The 15,470-nt window shown below is 47.5% G+C and overlaps 1 protein-coding gene across 1 annotated transcript in view; it reads right to left on the bottom strand.

The window, feature by feature from the left end:
- Positions 1-13,426: 13,426 nt before the first annotated feature.
- Positions 13,427-15,470, bottom strand: part of CAPN8 (calpain 8) — a 76,530-nt gene continuing 74,486 nt past the window's right edge. The window contains exon 21 of the mRNA XM_070473752.1: positions 13,427-13,710. Coding sequence (XP_070329853.1) covers positions 13,687-13,710 — 24 coding nt within the window. The 3' untranslated portion in view covers positions 13,427-13,686. The remainder of the gene's footprint in view (positions 13,711-15,470) is intronic.

Below are 15,470 nucleotides of genomic sequence, written 5' to 3'. Positions count from 1 at the left end.
TAGGTGTTTTGGGAAGGCTGTCATTTGTAGTGTTAATAGCTAGATTTTAATGGAGTACTGACCACATGCTGGACACTGTTCTGAACACATGGACCAATTCATTTAACCATGATCACAACCTTATGAGGTAGATACCATAATTTTTTCCACTGTCAGATGAGAAAATTGAGGATCAGAAAGGGAAACAATAACCAGGTGGCCCAAAGCCACTTGAGTGGCAGCTAGACGGTCACCTCTGTGCCCCTTACTCTTAGCCACTACGTTCTGCCAACTAGAGGAGATAAAGCATAAAATATTTCATAGACGTTCTGGCATATAGAAAAACTCAAATACTGTTAGCTGGTTTTGCTGTTAATTTTGCACATTAGTGGGATGGAGAGGAAAAGCCAAACAGAAGGGGGATGTAGAGATTCCACTGGAGGGACCCTACAACCCTGGATCCTTTGCTTCCCTTCTAGCCCACCTCTCTGCAGACAGGGTTCCATTTCAGAAGCTTCTCCCTCCATAGACACTTATGTAATTTTCCCAAAATAGAAGGTTGGGTTTGGGGAGCTGGGAAAGAACTGAGTAACCCTCTAGCCCAGGCTTCTCACATTACGGATGAGGAGACTGAGGCCTGGGAAAGTCACAGAGCGGAGCCAGCAGGGAGCCTGTGTCCCCAGATAGTTTCTCTACCTCAGGCTTAATGTCCTACAGTCTTCTTTGCATATTGCTTTCCATAAATTTGCATACTGGGCTCTAGAGACTCAGCATATGAAACAAAATAAAAGAATTTATGGATGCTGAACTCCAACGTAATAATCAACTCAACATACTTGAAATGCAGAACAGAGCCGCAGGCTGCCAGGAAGGGGCTGAGGGCCTGGTGAGGCAGGACAGGCGTGCAGGACACAGCCTCACTCTGCACACCATCAGAAGCATCGTCCCATTCCCAGGATGACCCAGGAGCTGCTCCGAGGAGCCAAGGGACACCTCCTTGACAGCCCACCAGAACTAGGACATGATCCCCCATATAGCCTTCACGAGAGCAAGAAGGGGTGAAGCAACTTCTCTAAGACCTCCAGACAGCTCATGACAGAGCCAAGACAGGGACTCCCAGCCGCACTGTGACATCCAACTTCTAGGTGAAGCGGTCATGAGACCTCTCTGAAGTGCGATCTCTTCCTTCTCTGGCTGGGGATGGGGAGCCTCTAATCCCCTTGGCTCAGAGCTGTACCTCTAAGGAATTGTCCACTTGGAAAACCCAGAGGCTACGAGCAGATGAGCCCAAGGATTGGTAAGCGCTGTGCTGTATGGACTTACCCTGGGTGTTCCCTGGCGGTACATCCCTGAGCCAGGCAGGCCCCCATGCTGGAGGCTTCACCTGGGGGCATGGTTGGGAGGTGGGGCCAAGGGAGAGAGGGAAATAAAAACACTCACCAGAGCCCACATGGGAGAAAAGAGAAGCCAACGAAACAGTCACTGCCCTGCTGGGGAAGAACAAGCAGGACTGACCCCAGAATGCCCGTCTCTCCCTTCTAGAGCCCAGGGGTGAGGGATTAGCATGATGCTGAACAGAGGGCAGCCCCAGCTGCTGGAAGGGACCCGAGAAGGGGATCCTGAGAGCTCCAGTTAAAGAGAGGCTGCACGGGGGACCATGAGATACCGGGAACTCAGTGAGAGCAGAAGGCCAGAGACAGTCCTGTCAGCTAGGATGTGAAAGATTATAAAGAAGGGATTTTTCCATGCACCTATGGACAGCTTATCTTTGACAAAGGAGGCAAAAATATGCAGTGGAGAAAAGACAATCTCTTTAACAAGCGGTGCTGGGAAATCTGGTCAACCACCTGTAAAAGAATGAAACTAAAACACTTTCTAACACCATACACAAAAATAAACTCAAAATGGATTAAAAATCTAAATGTAAGATCAGAAAGTATAAAACTCCTAGAGGAAAACATAAGCAGAACACTCTCTGACATAAATCACAGCAAGATCCTCTATGACCCACCTCCCAAAGTAATGGAAATAAAAGCAAAAATAAACAAATGGGACCTAATTAAACTTAAAAGCTTTTGCACAATGAAGGAAACTATAAGCAAGGTGAAAAGACAGCCTTCAGAATGGGAGAAAGTAATAGCAAATGAAGCAACTGACAAAGAATTAATCTCAAAAATATACAAGCAGCTCATGCAGCTCAATGGCAGAAAAATAAATGACCCAATCTAAAAATGGGCCAAAGAACTAAACAGACATTTCTCCAAAGAAGACATACAGATGGCTAACAAACACATGAAAAGATGCTCAACATCACTCGTTATCAGAGAAAGGCAAATCAAAACCACAGTAGGTACCATCTCAAGCTGGTCAGAATGGCTGCTATCAAAAACTTTACAAACCATAAATGCTAGAGAGGATGTGGAGAAAAGGGAACCCTCTTACACTGTTGGTGGGAATGCAAACTAGTACAGCCACTATGGAGACAGTGTGGAGATTCCCTAAAAAACTGGAAATAGAACTGCCATACAACCCAGTAATCCCACTGCTGGGCATATACACTGAGGAAATCAGAATTGAAAGAGACACGTGTACCCCTATGTTCATTACAGCACTGTTTACAATAGCCAGGACATGGAAGCAACCTATATGTCCATCAGCAGATGAATGGATAAGAAAGTTTTGGTACATATACACAATGGAATATTACTCAGGTATTAAAAAGGAGGCATTTGAGTCAGTTCTAATGAGGTGAATGAAACTGGAGCCTATTATACAGAGAGAAGTAAGTCAGAAAGAAAAACACCAGTACAGTATATTAACACATATCTATGGAATTTAGAAATATAGTAACAACGACCCTATATGCAAGACAGCAAAGGAGACACAGATATAAAGAACAGACTTTTGGACTCTGTGGGACAAGGTGAGGGTGGGATGATTTGAGAGAATGGAGAAGGAAATGGCAACCCACTCCAATATTCTTGCCTGGAGAACCCCATGGACAAAGGAGTTTGGTGGGCTACAGTCCCTGGGATCTCCAAGAGTCAGACACGACTGAGTGACTAACACACACACACACATTGAAACATGTATATTACCATATGTGAAACAGATGTCCAGTCCAAGTTCGATGCATGAAACAGGGCACTCAAAGCCCATGCACTGTGACAACCCAGAGGGATGGGATGGGGAGGGAGGTAGGAGGGGGGTTTGGGACGAGGGGACACATGTACACCTGTGGCTGATTCATGTCAATGTATGGCAAAAACCACTACAATACTGTAAAGTAATTAGCCTCCAATTATAATAAAGATATTAATTTTTTAAAAAAATAAGGGATTTTCACCTATTTTGCTCACTATTGTGTCCCCAGGGCCATAAAAGTTTGACTTTTTGTGAATACTCAAAAATCTAAGTTGAATGAATGAATCTCCAGCTCCTGGGACCACCCCCACGTTCTCAATCTCTGCCCACTGGCTCCATATTGCTGTACTTAGTCGCCGAGTGTGTCTGACTCTGCGCCCCATGGACTGTGGCCCTCCAGGCTCCTCTGTCCATGGGGATTCTCCAGGCAAGAATACTGGAGTGGGTTGCCATGGACTCCTCCAGAGGATCTTCCCAACTCAGGGACTGAATCCAGGTCTCCTGCGCTGCGGGTTGGATTCTTTACCATCTTAGCCACCATGGAAGCCCAAGAATACTGAAGTGGGTAGACTATCCCCTCTCCAGCGGATCTTCCCTACCCAGGAATTGAAGCTGGGTCTCCTACATTGCAGGTGGATTCTTTACCAGCTGAGCTACCAGGGAAGCCCATATTAGGGGCTACCTAACTAGGCACTGCCAACAGAGGGCGCCAGCAGCAGTAAACCCGCTCTGCTATTTTTCCTACAATTGTAAAACCTGCCCTCTTGTGGTGCAACCTCCCCCTCCAAAGACACCAGCGTCTCAGACGGTGTGAGTTCCAGCTTGACGAGGGCGGGGGGCGGGCAGGAGTCTCTAAATTTCAATGTTTTAATAATTCGCAGCTGTTGTTCCACAGTACCTCTAACTACTCCTCTTATCCACTCAATTACTAATTATAACTTTCTACCTAGGTAACAATTTGCTATGTTTAATTCTTTCTCTTCCAATAACTGCTGTGGTTTCTGTCCCCCGATGGACTGTGGCAGGTACAACCCACCGCTCAGGAGGCCCACTCATAGCTGACAGCCTTTGTACGTGGCGTTCTACCTGTAAGCCAGAGGCTGAGGGTGGGGGAGGGCTCTGGCCCTCGGATCCAGGTAAGAGTGGAGGAGACTCCTAGTCCACACTCTCCCCTGTTCCCCGCAGACTTGCCCGAACCGGGAGAGGCAGCTAATGCCTTCATGGCTCCCCGTGCCTGCCTCTGCCTCATGCTGAAGCCACTTGTGTTCACACCTGTCTCTCTCCTTAGACTACAGGGACAGACCTGCAGGCAGGGGCCCGATCTTATTTGTGTAACCCACTGGCTAGCATGCCGCCTGCATACAGTAGGAGAGTTCAGTACGTTTGGTGAGCCTAAGAGACATGTGATAATCCATCTATTTCAAAACAATATGAAAGAAAGCTACTTACTTGTTTTAATGTACTATCCAACCTAGTATAAAAAAAAAATTCCATGTGGCAGTAAAAACAAAATGGAAAAAAACTGGTCTGCTTTAATCACCACCATGCAAAATGAGACTTTCAGACGTGAAAACGTGGCCAGTCCCCAGTGAGTCTCTCTCCTCGTAATGTTCAGCTGTAATTATGTTTGCATCCTGTCTGCGTGTTATTATTTACATTTCTGTGTTGGTGTTTGCACAGTTGGCAGGGCTCCCAAGGAAGCTTTCCTTCTGTGCCCAGAGATGTCTGCATGTCTCCTAGAAGGGTTGTTGAGGTTCCCCAGACAACTCTGCTCTTTCAGATGACAGCCAGCCTCTGAGACTAGGAGGATCCTGCCAGCCAGGCGTTCCTTCTGTCTCAATTGATCCATAATCAACCTCTCTCTCTCTCTTCCCCTCTCTCCCCTTCCTCCATCCTGCCCCTTCATCTCTCTCTCATTTCTGGGAGAGCATCTATTATAATCACTTGTGCAATAAATAACGACCCCTTTATAGCTTCTAGTGCTTCCCCTGTGTAATTAGGAAGTGCATTGTTGTGTAATTCAGAAATTAATTAGTAGTAAATGTTTCAGGAGTGCAGGTGGAAGCCGGAGGCTGGCTGCACTTCCTTCATCCTTGCTTTCGGCTCCAGGAGAATGTTTCTTGCCTCCTTCAGGGGCTTTCTGGGGGTTGGCCCTCTCTTCTTCACCCTGGGTGGTGAGAACACAGCTGCAGAGGCTGCGGCTGGCTGTACATCAAGGTGCTCTGGCCCAGTGCTGGGCAGCAGCCACAGAAGGTGGCTCTCCACTGCCCAAAGAGCTCCAGGGGTGCCTCTGGTCCAGGGAGCAGAGGGAGTGGATGCTACCCCACAACTGAACCTCAGGAGGCCAAGGATCCTGCCCTCTCTGGGGAATAGCCTGAAATTCTTTCCCTGTGATGTAGAAAGGCAAAGTGTCCCCCACCCCCTGCAGGATCATGGCACAGAAGACAGTAACGAACAAGGAAGGTGGCTGCTTTCCAGCCCAGGAAGTCCTTGTAGGGATGCAGTAATGGCCTCAATGTCACAGCACAGCCCCGAATCTTCCAGAAGAGCCCAGGCCTCTCCAAACAGGCTGTCTTTTCCTATGCTCTTCCCTTCTCTCATGCCGTTCCCTTCATCTGGAACACCTTTCCCTCTCACTGACGGTTGCCTGCATAATACCTAGAATATTTGTTGTTCAGTCGCTAAGTCATGTCCGACTCTTTGAGACCCCATGAACTGCAGCACTCCTAGCTTCCCCGTCTTTCACTCTCTCCCAGAGCTTGCTTAAACTCATGTCCATGTCAATGATGCCATCCAACCATCTCATCCCCTCTGTCCCCTTCACCTTCTACCCTCAATCTTTCCCAGCATCAGGGTCTTTTCCAATGAATCAGCTCTTTGCATCAGGGGGCCGAAGTACTGGAGCTTCGGCTTCAGCATCAGCCTTTCAATGAATATTCAGGATTGATTTCCTTTAGGATTGACTGGTTTGATCTCCTTGCTGGCCAAGGGACTCTCAAGAGTCTTCTGCAGCACCACAGTTCAAAAGCATCAGTTCTTCAGTGCACAGCCTTCTTTACGGTCCAACTCTCACATCCATACATCATCACTGGAAAAACCATAGCTTTGACTATATATACCTAGACTAGTGTGTGTGTGTGTGTGTGTGTGTGTGTGTGTATACTGGAGAAGGAAATGGCAACCCATTCCAGTATTCTTGCCTGGAGAATTCCATGGCCAGAGGATCCTGGCGGGCTACAGTCCATGGGGTTGCAGAGTCAGACACAACTGAGCGACCTAGTGACACATATGTGTACATATCTGTACACATATATACATATATATATACTAGAATAGTAAATAGCTGATGCTTAATATTTACCAAATGAATGAATGAATGAAGTCCCAGCTGCCCAGTTCCTATCCATCTCGCAGGAAGCCTGCTCCCTTTCCAGAAACAGCACTGACCTCTCTTCTCTTGTGGCCTGACTTCTCTGTATCTCTTCCAACAGTGATGTTACACTGTTTTAAATTGTTGTTAGTTGTGTGGGAATCTGTCTCCCCCACTCGCCTGTAGGCTTCTGGGAGGCAGAGACCTCTGTTACTCCTATTTGCCCTGCCCACCCTGCTTCACCCCCACCCACCCCCCAACTCCCAGAATGAGCACTGAGCCTGGATTGTAGCTGGTGCTTTAGATGGTCACTGACTGAATCAGTGAGTCGACTGAAGAGCCTTGGCTCCACCTCCTGGGCGCCCACCCCACTGCCCTCGGAAGGCTGAGGGGATTCCACCCCAGGCTTCCAGGAGGGGCCTAGGGACCAAACAGAAGCCCCTCATGCCCACCGGGAAAGCCCACCATGCAAATCCACGCTTAAGTGCCTGTGAGGTTCTGGAACAAGCTGCCTGCCAATCCCCCTGCCCGAGCATAAACAGAGTAACTGACTACAGGGACATTTTGGCTTTAATTTCATCACCAGATAATGTCTCTCATCTCCTAATCTTCTCTTCCTTGTTGAATTCAATTCAACAAGCCGAAATTGAAGGCTTACACTCCGCACGGAACCACCGTACCTTCTAAACGACAGAGAATTCCCATGTGCTTTCGTGTGATTTTACAAAGCGAGCCATTCCCCTCTGTGAATACTCAGAGGCAGATCGCTGGTCTACAGTACCCGCCCATTGCCTCCCCAGAGCCTGGTATCCTCAGGGCCAGGACAAGTACTGCCCAGACCCACTGGCTGAAAGGAGCGTTTCCTGGTGCATGGACTCTGGGAAACTGGCTGAACCTCGGGGACAGAGAACAAGACAACTTGAACAAAAACTAGGTAAGGCCCAGAAGGGAGGTTCCAGCCTGGATGATCCTGGAGCCAAAGGGCCACCAGCAGGAGATGCCACCTGCAAGACTGGGTGTGCTTGGATGGCAGCCGCAGTGCAGGGAACACTAGACGCCCTTTTCTGAGATTCCAGTCCCTACAAACCATCCTGCATGCTCCCGGGGAGAGGGCGGAAGCTGCAGGGGATGGGCACTCTGCAAGAGATTTAATTAGAAGCAGAGACAGCCGATTCATATCTCCAACGTTCTTCCTTAAAACTGCAATTACGTATCAGTCATTCAAGACCTCGAAGAATCGGAACATTGCTGTAGGTCAAAACTGGTAAAATAAGGACCTTGGTTGAATTCTCACTTAAATAAACCAACTGTAAAAGTATATTTTAAAGTCAATCAAGAAAATGTGGGTATAGGTTGGTTATTAGATGTGACTGAGAATTATTGCTAATTTTGTTAGGTTGGATAACAGTATTGTGGCTGTGTAATAGTGTCCTTCACTAGAGATGCATAGCAGAGGATAAAATGTCATGATACCTGTGATTAACAAAAACTTCTTCAGTAAATGATAAAACAGATATGGTAAAATATTAAAAATCATTCACTCTAGTGAATAATACATGAGACTTCAGTATACAGTTCCCTTATATGTTGTTGATATTATATATCTTAATATTTATATATCAATAATTCATAAACACATAAGTTCATAAATGGATAATAATAAATTATAAGCATAAAATCATTTTAATAGAAATAAATTTATAAAATATAAAAATGTGAATATAACAAATATAAAATTTTTCAAAAAGAAAAAGCAAGTTTCAGCAGAAGGCAGTAAACTGCCAGGTGTCCCCACATGCCTGCCCCCTGGCTCTGCAGCAGGCACAGAAGAGAGCTGGGCAAAGCATCACTGGCCTTCATGAGACCTTCATAACTCAGTGAAGGTCAGTGTGGGACAGTGTTCCTGCCTTATTTCCACCCCCTATAGAGCCCTATGTTTAATCAACTGGTGAAGCAAGCACAGGCCTCCCAAAATTGTAAGGAGCTGACATCTGTCTTGACGACTTGCAAACTCCAAATCATCACTCTTGCCCCCACTGAGGGGCCCTCTGTCTCCATGGAGCTGCCACTAGAAAGTGTGTGTGTGCTCAGTTGCTTCGGATGTGTCTGACTCATTTGACCCTATGAATTGTAGCCCACCAGGCTTCTCTGTCCGTGGGATTCTCCAGGCAAGAATACTAGAGTGAGTTGTCATGCTCTCCTCCAAGGGGTCTTCCCTACCCGGGGAATGAACTCAAGTCTCCTGCATTGCAGGTGGATTCTTTACCGCTGAGCCACCAGGGAAGCCCAGTTAAGTGACCACTGCTCTCCGTTTCATAGACCTGACAGGTGTGCATCAGACAGAACTGATGGCAGGTGGGATCCAGGATGCGTGTCTCCATCCTTGTCTGAATCACACACGTGGGCTTCCCATCACCCCACCTATAACACAGAACTGAGGAACAGAATAAAGTGGGCAAGTGTCCCCTCTTGAGGTCCTTCCAGACACTGTCTTTTCTGAAGTGCAGAGAATGGCGTTGGGGCAGAGGGTCTTGACTGTCCACTGTCAATTATGTGAACTCTCCAGGTTGACCCAGCCCACCAATCAAAGGGAACAGTTCATGTATGAAGTGAAAGTGAAGTCGCTCAGTCATGCCTGACTCTTCGAGACCCCGTGGACCCACCAGGCTCCTCCGTCCATGGGATTCTCCAGGCAAGAATACCGGAGTGGATTGCCATTTCCTTCTCCAGGGGAATCTTCCCGACCCAGAGGAGTGGCTGGCATGAGAGAGGCAGAGGAGCAAGGGGAGCACTGGGCAGGGCGGGGGCCTCCACCAGCTACAATGGCAGGATGCACAGGATGCCCTGGGTGGGAAGAGCGCCTGCCGCATGTGGCGGAGCCACTGGCCGGATTCGCCCAGCCCTGCTCAATGTGGCTTCTCCAATTGTACATAACCACCAAAAGCCTAACCTGGGCACGTGATGTGAGGAGAAAGCTGATAACGCGAGGCCTTGAGCTCTCGCAGGAAACGGGACTTGCTAGGGATGACTTGCTAGTGTGGAATTACCCAGGATATCTGCTACACCCTGATCGCTTCCCACCCCATCATCAGGTTCCCTGTTCCCCGAGGTCTCAGTTGGGTCTGGGGGCTGCAAGGGGGCGTGTGTGTCTCTGGATTTACTAATGAGGAAACAAACTCTGCCTTTGAGAGGTGACAGGACTCTGTAGGTGGAAGAGGATGGACAGGAAGGGAGGGAGGGTCACCCAACCCCCACAGCTGCCTCCCAGGCTACCTTGAGCCTCCAGCTGAGCCACTTCACTCTCCTTCCAGAACGTGGGGAACCCGAGCCCCCATGGATTCTTTGCACAAATCACAGGAGGCGGCCATGCCTCTGGCGGCAACAGCTCCCTCTACTCCTTGCCCTGAGTGTGTGTGGGGGGGAGCAGCTCATCAGGGGACCCCCCAACGGACACATCTTCTTCCCATCCCCCCAGCCCTTCACCCACCCACAGAGGCTGGCTCTAATCCAAACATCAGCAGCCCCCCTAGGGCTTCTGCTGCTGGAAATTGTCGTGAGGGACCAGTGCAAACACAGTGTCTATTGGGAAAACCAAGTGGGACCCAAGCTACAGAGCCTCCTCATTTGCAAAGGAAAGGACACGGTTTTCATTCACTGAGCACCTACTCTGCACGGGCACTCTTCTAGGCTCTGGACGAACTGGGAACACTGCATTCACAGACCATCCATAGCAACAGGGAGGCCATGAAACACAGTGCAATAGCGAGTGGGGAGTGTGGGAAGCCAGGGGAGCCTCCCTGGGGAATCCATCCAGGAGCCACCATCCAGGAGGGGCTGAGCTTTCCTGAGACACAGCCACATCTGGGGCGATGAAGAGGCCACACCAAAATGCAGCAGCTCCGCTGCCTTAATCCAGGGGAAAGAAAGGAGCATCAAGCAAACTCTCAAATGTTTAACAGGAAAGCTATGTGGTGTTAAAATCCTTAACCGGCCTAATGGGCTGTATTGGTAAGAAGTCTTCAGGATAAACCTTACCTGGGACCCAAGATCCCTAAAGCAAATCCATTTCGTATTGAAAGTATATAAGCTTTTTGGTTAGCAACCTATCCCCTCAAGTAGCCTGCAGGCCTTCAAAATAAAGCTAATAGTTGCAAGTCGATTATAACACAGTACTTTTCATTTAGGTAGCCATGCCATATTCAAAATATTAGAATTGCTTTGTAGCATTTAATATTTTTTTAATTTATTTTATTGAAGTATAGTAGATTTATGATGTTGGGTTAATTTCTATTTTATAGCAAAGTGATTTAGTTATACATACATATATTCTTTTTCATATTCTTTTCCATTATGGTTTATCACAGGATACTGAATATAATTCCCTGTACTATATAGTGCAGCACTTTTTTCTAAATACAGTGGGACAGGGACCTGAACCTGGTCAGTGAGCATCAGACTAACACCAGTTGGGCTGACGGGGCAGGCTGGGTGGTATCTCCAGGTAGCCTAGGGCACTTGGACATAACACCTCCGGGGTCCTGCTGATGACAGCTCTGGAGATGAACACTCCCTCATACCTCTGACTGGAGGAGGAAGGACCTCTTTCCTTCTTAGACCCACAGGCCGCCAACCAAATAGAGCTCCTTCTCCACCCTCCAATGAACTGAGCTTTCTCTTCAGGGGCGCTATCCCAAAGCCCCTCCCTAGAAGTGAGGTCCCAGAGCTCCCAGCATCCCCTTTACTTAAGGGCCCTGCTTCCCCCTGGGCCGTGGGAGAGTTAAAGGCAGTAGTAATGCTGACTGGTGGTCAGTCAGAGTGGCCATCATCAAAAAGTCTCCAAATAATAAATGCTAGAGAGGGTGTGGAGAAAAGGGAACCTTCCCACACTGTTGGTAGGAATGTAAACTGGTGCAGCCACTATGGAAAACAGTAGGAAGTTTTCTTAAAGAACTAAAAATAGAGTTACCATGTGATCTAGAAATTCCATTCCTGGGTATATATACAGGGAAAAAATAGAAACACTAACTTGAAAAGACTACAATAGTCAAGACATAGATATAAACCAAGTCTCCATCTACAGATGAATGTATAAAAGAAATGTGGTATATATATGTATTATATATACATATATGTATACACATATATATACAATGGAATATTAGTCATAAAAAAGAATGAAATAATGCTATTTGCAGTAACATTATAGACTTAATATCATACTAAGTGAAGTAAGTCAGACAGAGAAGAACAAATATTATATATCACTTATATGTGGGATCTTAAAAAATAATATAAATGAATTAATATACAAAACAGAAACAGACTCACAGTCATAGAAAACAAACTTATGGTTCCCAAAGGGGAAAGGGTGGCGGTGAGAGATAAATTAGAGGAGTTTGGGGTTAACAGATACAAACTATTTTACATAAAATAGATAGGCAATGAAGATTTACTGTATAGTACAGGGAACTGTATTTAATATCTTATAATAACCTATAATAGAAAAAAATCTGAAAATATATATATATATTTGAATCACTTTGCTTTACACCTGAACTAATACAATGTTGTAAATCAACTATACTTCAATTTTTTAAAAAAAATCTGACTTGTGTTATGCCATACTTATAAGTCACGTTCCTATAAAAAAAAAGATTCATCTAGTTGCATTTATAGAGGTCAAACACTAACCCTTAATCAGACTACTACCGAAACCAAGGTGTGTGTGTTTTCTCTCCAGTTGCTCACTGCAATGGACTGAATGGTTGTGTCCCCTTCAAATTTAGATGTTGAAACCCCACATCACAGTGTGGTAGTTTTAGGAAGTCGGACTGTGGGGTATAATTAGGGTTAGTTAGATAAGATCAGGGTTCCCCTGGTGGCTCAGACTGTAAAGAATCTGCCTGTAATGCAGGAGACTCAGATTCAATCCTGGGTCAGGACGATCCCCCAGAAAAGGGAATGGCAATCCACTGCAGTATTCTTGCTTGGAGAATTCCATGGACAGAGATACATGGCAGGCTACAGTCCATGGGGTCACAAAAGAGTCAGATGCAACTGAGCAACTAACACACACACACACACGTAAGATCATGAGGGTGGGGCCCTCATGAATGGGACTGAAGTGTTAGTCACTCAGTCGTGTCCGCCTCTTTGTGACCCCATGGACTACTAGCCCATCAGGCTCCTCTGTCCTCGGGATTAGGACTGGTGCCCTTACAAGAGTCATGAGACAGCCTGCCTCCCCTCTGCTCTTGCCATGTAAGGACATAATGAGAAGTCCACAGTCTGTAGCCCAGAAGGAGATCTCTCCAGAACCCAAGTGTGCTGCACCAATCTCAGACTTCTAGCCTCCAGAACTGTGAGAAAATAAATGTCAGTGTTTTATAAGCCACCTGGTCTCTGGTATTTGCTAGCACGGCCCAGATAGACTAAGACATTCATCTTCCTTTATACTTCATTTCCACAGTCAGCTCCGTCCCCAAGTGCCCATCAGGACGCTGGGCTATGGCATCTATTTTCTTACCAATAACAAAGATCCTCCTGTTCCACTGTGAGCAAAACTAACCTGAACCTCATCTCCCCTCAGGTAAGAATTCCCCCCAGCAAGAATTTTCCATCCCTTTGCTTTCCTTTGGGCAATGCTGACTTGGAGTGTAGCAACTTCTCCATCGGCAAGTGAGGAAGAAAGAACTCCTCCCCTTGCAGCTCATCCCAGCACCGATCTCAGAAGGGTGGGGGGCAGCTCCTCTCCTGCAGGTGGCCCCCGGAGGCAGCTTAATCTGTAGCAGGCCTCTTCTCCAAGAAATCCACCCGCATTTCTCATCTTGCAGCAGCTTTGGGCCGGGTCATTTCTCAAGGACATCTTCTTTCCTAAAGCAGGGACACCCTAGAGCAACCCCCAGATTGTGTATCAATAGAGAAAGGCAGAAAGTCTTTTGGCCCACAACTTTAATCAATTTCTGTCCCTCCACAGTGCCCTGGGATCGGCTTAAATGCTGTTGAAAGAGATCTCAGACTCTCTGATGGCTCCAGTGGGAGAGGCCAGGATTTCAGGAAACAATAAACAACAAGGAAGAGATGAAAAATTAATGAGTGCCCCCTTAAGGATAAAAGTTCACAAAACTGCAAAGAAGGGGAGAAAAGATGCAGGCAGGTTGTCAGGGAGTGTCACTGATGACCAAAATCCTGGGTCACACCAACATACAGCACAGCCACTGCAAAAGAAGGAGATAGAAGTAAGCTCATGGGTCCTCTGGGAGCTGGTGTGACTGCACCAGAGATGTTCTCCAGCCTCACATGGGTGTGACTTGCTCTAGCTCCTTCCCCAGGAAGTGCCTTGCTCCATAAGAGGAAGCAAGGAAGCCCTTCACTAAGTCACTGCCCCCCAGCCAGAGCCCCACGGACATATGACTTAGGAAAAGCTTAGCCCCACAGGGACTTCCAAAAATTTCAGGTTCAACCCAATTGAGCCTAATGTGCTTCTAGGAAGGCCCTCCCTAGATCACTGGAAAGGGGTCAGCAACACTACCATTTTAGAGCAGAAGAGAAGTGGTTGTACCCAGACAACTATGCAAGACCAGGAATAAGCCAGTGCTCTAGCTCTTCTGCCAGAGAAGCAGGTCAAGGGTAATGGCCCCCTCCTGAATCCTTGGGACATGCCCACACCTGCAACTCCTCAGGCCAGTAAAGGCCCTGCTGCATAGGCTGCGGCCCTCCATGGGGAAGGGCATGGCGTTCTCTGCCCAAGATAATATGAGCCTTGTACACAGTAATTTACACCCATTTATTTTGCATCTACTCTTGTTGCTGTTCAGTCACTCAGTCGTGTCCGACTCTTTTTGACCCCATGGACTGCAGCATGCCAGGCTTCCCTGTCTTCCACCATCTCCTGGAGTTTGCTCAGATTCACATTCATTGAGTTGGTGATGCCATCCAACTATCTCATCCTCTGATGCCCCCTTCTCCTCCTGTCCTCAATCTTCCCCCACATCAGGGTCTTTTCCAGTGAGTTGGCTCTTCGCATCAGGTGGCCAAAGTATTGGAACTTCAGCATCTACTCTACCTTGTTGCAATTTAATTCTTTGTTTCTGATTTCCTTCTATATGTCAATCAAAGACATTTTGCCTGAGAAGTTAGGCGCTTTAAACTGTACCCACCGGGTGCGTGCTGGGGCCGCGGAGGGAAAAAGCGCGCCGTACCCAGGGAGATTGTGCCCAAGCCTCTTGCTGCCTGGGCCGCTCGCCGCGGAGGGAAAAGGCGCGCCGCACCTAGGGAGAATATGCCCAAGCCTCTGGCTGCGTGGGCCGCTCGCCGCCGAGGGAAAAGGCGTGCTGCACCCGGGAGAGTACGCCCAAGCCTCTGGCTGCCTGAACCGCTCAGGCCGGGGAAGGCACAAAACGCAGGAGCAACCGAATCTGCGCTTTTGTGGAGTACCCGAAAACTGGAACCGCACTCAACGCAGGGCCCGCTCCATATAGAGCAGCCGGGAGCCTGAGCAGTGTAGACGGCGAAAGCACAGACACCCGTGAGCGGGGCAAACCCAGTGTGGCCGGAACACGGTGAGCGCTATCCACACAGAGCGGTATCGGTCTGCAGCGCCCCGCCCTCCCCATAGCAGGACTGAACTGAACTAGGGAACCTAAATAAGAGATCACCTCCGCCCACCTGTATCAGGGCGGAAATTAGACACCAAAGAGACAGCTAACAGAAGCCAAATAAACAAAGGGAACCGCTTCAGAAAGGACCGGTGCAACAGATTAAAATCCCTGAAGGTAACACCGACTACACGGGAAGGGGCCTACAGATATCGAGAAGTGTAAGCTGGAAAGAGGAGCTATCTGAAATTGAACTGAACCTACGCTGACCGCAACAACCTCAGAGAAATTCCTAGATATATATGTACATTTTTTTTTTAATTTAAAAAAAAAATTTTTTTTTTTCCCTTTTTTTTTTTTAAATTTTTTATTTTTTCTCT

This window comes from Odocoileus virginianus, chromosome 11 (assembly GCF_023699985.2).
Source record: "Odocoileus virginianus isolate 20LAN1187 ecotype Illinois chromosome 11, Ovbor_1.2, whole genome shotgun sequence".
Classification (NCBI taxonomy): Eukaryota; Metazoa; Chordata; class Mammalia; order Artiodactyla; family Cervidae; genus Odocoileus; species Odocoileus virginianus.
Note: the sequence above shows the minus strand (reverse complement) of the source record. Positions and strands in the feature narration are given on the sequence as shown.